Source organism: Engraulis encrasicolus, chromosome 12 (assembly GCF_034702125.1).
Source record: "Engraulis encrasicolus isolate BLACKSEA-1 chromosome 12, IST_EnEncr_1.0, whole genome shotgun sequence".
In the NCBI taxonomy this organism is placed as follows: domain Eukaryota; kingdom Metazoa; phylum Chordata; class Actinopteri; order Clupeiformes; family Engraulidae; genus Engraulis; species Engraulis encrasicolus.
In genome coordinates, this window is record NC_085868.1 from 28,105,201 (window position 1) to 28,110,200 (window position 5,000).

The window sequence follows — 5,000 nt, forward strand, 5'->3', positions numbered from 1 at the left end:
AATCTAGACATATTCTTGCAGTGTTTCATAAATCTATCACTTTATGTTGTAGCTCGTAACGTTGTGGTTCTTCTGTTTTGCTGGGCAACAGGCGACCAATACAAATGTTGTGTACTGTCTCCACACAAACCGGAGATGTCTGGTCTTTTCACCATAAATTATAATCATAGGTGGCCCCATCGTGGCTCAGGCGGTAGGGCACTGCACTGCTACACCGGTGACCCGGGTTCCATTCCGGCCCGGGTCCTTTGCCGACCCTTCCCCATCTCTCTCCCCACTTGCTTCCTTTCTCTCTCTACCCCCCCCCCCACCCCCCAATTTATATATATATATATATATATATATATATATATATATATATATATATATATATATATATATATATATATATATATATATATATATATACAATATACATTATATACAGTATTATAATCATACGGTAGTTATAAAAAGTAAAAGAAAAGCTGTGATTATGTGATGCTGTGACTGATGCATTGGTTATCAGTGGCAACTCTGAACTAGACAAGAGCCTCCTATGCTGCACAGATGTGTTGCCAGCACAGCAGACACCAGTACAGCTACACCACTATGTGCCAATAGAAAATAATGAATCATATTGGTCACGTTTTAATTGTGATTACCAATTTTGGCAATATACTGGAGGTTAGGGCACTTTTGTCCCTGCTTTTTGGGTTTATCGCTTTTTTCCATCATACCCAGAGTAACTGGGTGAATAGACCAGCTGCGACACGATTGAAGCGCTTCTGTGCAGCAAGAGCGATACGAGCAATTGAAGCAACTAGAGTATGCCGGTTGAAAGCAGAACGCAAGCATTCCAATATTCCCATTGGCTGTGGTTACTGACCTCTATACAGTCATTGGCTGTGGCGGCTTGTCACCGAACCGCGTCGTAGCTCATTTGCATAACATTCCCAGGAGTTCAACTGCAAACTGTCGCGCGAATTGCCTCTAGTCTCCAGAATTGCTTTTGTCGCGCGACTCAATACAAAGTCAATTACTTCCGTCGCTCGCCTCGCTCATGTCGCGGCCGGTGTATTCGCCCAGTAAGGTGGATGTGTGTGTTTACACAGTCTTACGCTGTTTTTTCAAAAGGTTCAAAGTACAGTCAGAAGCGTATCCGAGAGAAGAGTAGAGGGAATCCCCAGAACAAGAGGCTTGTAAGTTGTAAGTGGTTAGTGTGGCCAGGGAAGCTGACATGGGGTTGACAAAGGGGCTCTGTTGTCTCAGGCCCAGGTAGAGAATGGGTCCAAAATAGGGTTTGCATGGCCTTATACGTGTATGTGTTGAATGGGGGGCCCTTTAAGAGGACTTTGTCATGGGCCCAGCAAAAACTGTCAACAGCCCTGAGTGTGCCCACCACCATGGCTAAGCGATTCCAAATCCCCTCCGTTGGACCCTTGTCACAGCTTCAGCCGCTGTGAAATCCTGTTTTGTTTACAGCTGTAGGCCAGGCCGTCTAGCGGGAGGGGTAACGCGGTTTAGCATAACTTGACTTAGGCTAAGGAGTCCGCTGAGAGCCCCTTGAGAAGCCTGGGTCAGCAGCATTCTAGACTTAGCACTGTTAGCGTGTCAGTTGAGAGGCCTTGGTCAGCAAACCCTGTAGACTTACCAGCGCTAGGAACTGCATTTAAACACTGAAACAGAAGGAATTGGGCTGCTATGAAGGGCTAGGCAATACGCCAAAAAAAAAGAATTCCAATGTTCCAATGTTTTCCACCTCATATTGAACGATGATTGATTTTCACAACGATTAGGGATGGATGATGGGGCTTTCCAATCAAAATCCTCTTTAATCGACTGAACGGGGCACAACCACATTGTAACAGAAGGCGGTGTGCTTTCAAGGAAGAATGCATACACATGTAACACACCAGTGTATACAATAAAGAATAATGACAGTAATAATAAGTAATGATTATTTGTCATACTACACCTGACCATTGGCAGTTACCGGCTACAACTGTCGATCTGATTTGATTTTGAATCAATTGCCCAGCCCTGCTAGAGTATTGAGTAGAAGCTCACAAAAAGCGTTTCCAGTTCATAACCCAGGCTGTTCTCTGCACAGTGGGGAAGCTGGGGTCCAATGGTTAGCCAGATCATCTCTTGATCAGAGGAGTTGCCGGTTCGAATCCCAGCCTTACCTCCCCCTGCACCCCCATCCACGACTGAAGTGTCTTTCAACAAGGCACCTAACTAACCCCACCTTGCTTTAGGACTGTACTAACCAATACCCTGTACATAAATAACTGTAAGATACATAGTTTTTGATTCAAAGCATCAGTTTGTGTCTAATGTAATGTGTTGTCTGTGGTAGACACAGTTACGCTCAGTTAGACACAGTTAGGGCTTTCATTTCCCTAAAAAGCAGAGAGCATTGAAGTGCACCAGTAGTGGAACTGGAAGATGTTGCTCCAGGTTCCCCCTGGTGGCGTAATGTGGTACTACAACACTTCCAATCGCAGGGGAAGATGTCAGCGGGAGAAGAGGGTTCTCTTGACACATTTCAGCCTCCCCTCACCAAAAATGACATTCGCATCAAATCCCGTAAATCAATAAGTGCATTAGCCACTCTGAGACGCTGAAGGACAGGGAAACAAAGACACACAACAGTTTGTGCACATACTCACGGGTGTGCGCGCGCACACACACACACACAAACACACACACACACACACACACACGCACACACACACACACACACACAAACACACACACACACACACACACACACACACACACACACACACACACACACATGCGGGCGTGCGCGCGCACACACACACACACACACACACACACACACACACACACACACACACACACACACACACACACACACACACACACACACACACACACACCTTTGAAATATAACACAAGGACAAGGCACTTGTTGATATTGTTGTTGATTTTAACTGTGGAAAACGCATTAGTCTTTGTGTCCACACGAATCCCCCTGTCAACCGTGGACACGCACCGTCTAGCCTTCACGCATCTGTAGCGTGTACACTCACTCACTCACACACACACACACACAGAGACACACACACACACACACACATACACAGACACACACACACACACACACACACACACACACACACAAACACTTACATGTCTGCATACCCACACGCAAACACCTGCATACACACGCACATACACACAGACACACACACTCATACAATCAACGCACACACAAACACATTCAAAGCCGCATCGATTTTTTTCTCTCTAATTTCTGCATCCCCGCTACAGCCATAACCAGTCTGTTGATGCAATATCATCGCCCATTGGTTTTATCACACATGCTACACAGGCATGCACACACACACACACACACACACACAGTCACACACACTCACGCACGCAGTCACACACACACACACACACTCACACACACACACACATACACACACACACACACACACACACACACACACACACACACACACACACACACACACACACACACACACACACACACACACACACACACACACACACACACAGCCAGACACAGCCACAAACACACAAATGCGCACACAAATGTACACACACACACTCACACACTTGTGCAAACACACACACTCACTCACACACATACGTACACACACATACATAAACAGTCTCACACACACACATACACACACACACACACACTCACAGAAGAAGCATTGATCACCTGATGGATTGCTTATATATCGCTGGCCCATGCTGAGCGCCCGGTCTAATGGTAATTTGTGGTTTGGCATGCTAAAATAAAATAAAAAGGAAAACAATGTGAATTGGGTTTCTGATCGCCCCCCAAAAAGCCTGGAGGCCGATATCTGCTGATGCCAAAGTGAACACGTTGCCACGCCACCCGGCGGTAGATACATTTACGCCTGATAAATGTTCAGACTTCATGACTCCTCGGAGTGATCATTGTTAATTGGTAATTAAGATTGGATTAATTAGCCTCGCGCCATTACGTCGGGTGTAATTGGATAAACTATAAATTAAAGGATTTTCTCCATTTGTCTTTTTTCTTTTCTTTTCTTCTCTATCCCCCTCTCCTCTCTGTCCCCTGCTGGCTTTATCCCCATTCTGTCCTTTTTTCCCTTCATTTTTCCCCCTCCTCTTTTTCTTTCTTTCTACCCACCCTTTTCTTCTTCTTCAATGTCTTCTGTCCTCTGTCATGCTGTCTGCCTCTCTTTCTCCCCATTCTTCCATTTTTCACTCTTTTCTGACTCGGTTTCTGCTTCCATTGCTCTTGTCCTCCCTCTCTGTTCATCTCTCTCTCTCTCTCTCTCTCTCTCTCTCTCTCTCTCTCTCTCTCTCTCTCTCTCCATTCTTGTGGTCTTCATTCTTCAATGTCTCTCTCTCTCTCCCTCTCTCTCTCTCTCTCTCTCTCTCTCTCTCTCTCTCTCTCTCTCTCTCTCTCTCTCTCTCTCTCTCTCTCTCCCTCTCTCCCTCCCCTACCTCTCTCTCCTCTCTCCCCTCCATCCCTCTTCCGCTCCATCCCTCCATTTCTCCATCCCTCCATCCCTCCATATCTCCATCCCTCCATCCCTCCTCTTTCTCCTCCTCCTCGTCCTCCTCCTCCTTCTCCTCCATCATAGCCCATGCCGGAGTTGTCCCGTATCCCGGGCCTGGTGCTCCCCGGCGCGGTCTTCTCCGACTGCCTGATGGTGGTGCAGTTCCTGCGTGCGTTTGGCCGCGTGCTGGGCATGGAGGCGGGCGAGGCGCCCACGCTGGGCGTTCTGCAGGAAGGGCTCCTGAACCTGGGCAACAGCATGGGCCGCGTGCAGGACCTCCTGGTGCGACTGCTGTCCGCCGCCATCACAGACCCGGGGCTGCCGCCGGGACACAAGGTGAGGAGGCGCGCGCACGCACACACACACACACACACACACACCAACACACACACACAACGACACACACACACATACACACACCGACACACACACACACCGACACACACGCACACACCA

General features: G+C 47.6%; 1 protein-coding gene across 9 annotated transcripts in view; it reads left to right on the forward strand.

Annotated features, from left to right (window-relative positions):
- LOC134459663 (bromodomain adjacent to zinc finger domain protein 2B-like) overlaps positions 1-5,000 on the forward strand; it is a 224,479-nt gene that overhangs the window by 189,927 nt on the left and 29,552 nt on the right. For all 9 annotated transcript variants that reach the window (XM_063212034.1, XM_063212033.1, XM_063212039.1 and 6 more), the window contains one exon: positions 4,629-4,880. In XM_063212034.1, coding sequence (XP_063068104.1) covers positions 4,629-4,880 — 252 coding nt within the window. The remainder of the gene's footprint in view (positions 1-4,628; positions 4,881-5,000) is intronic.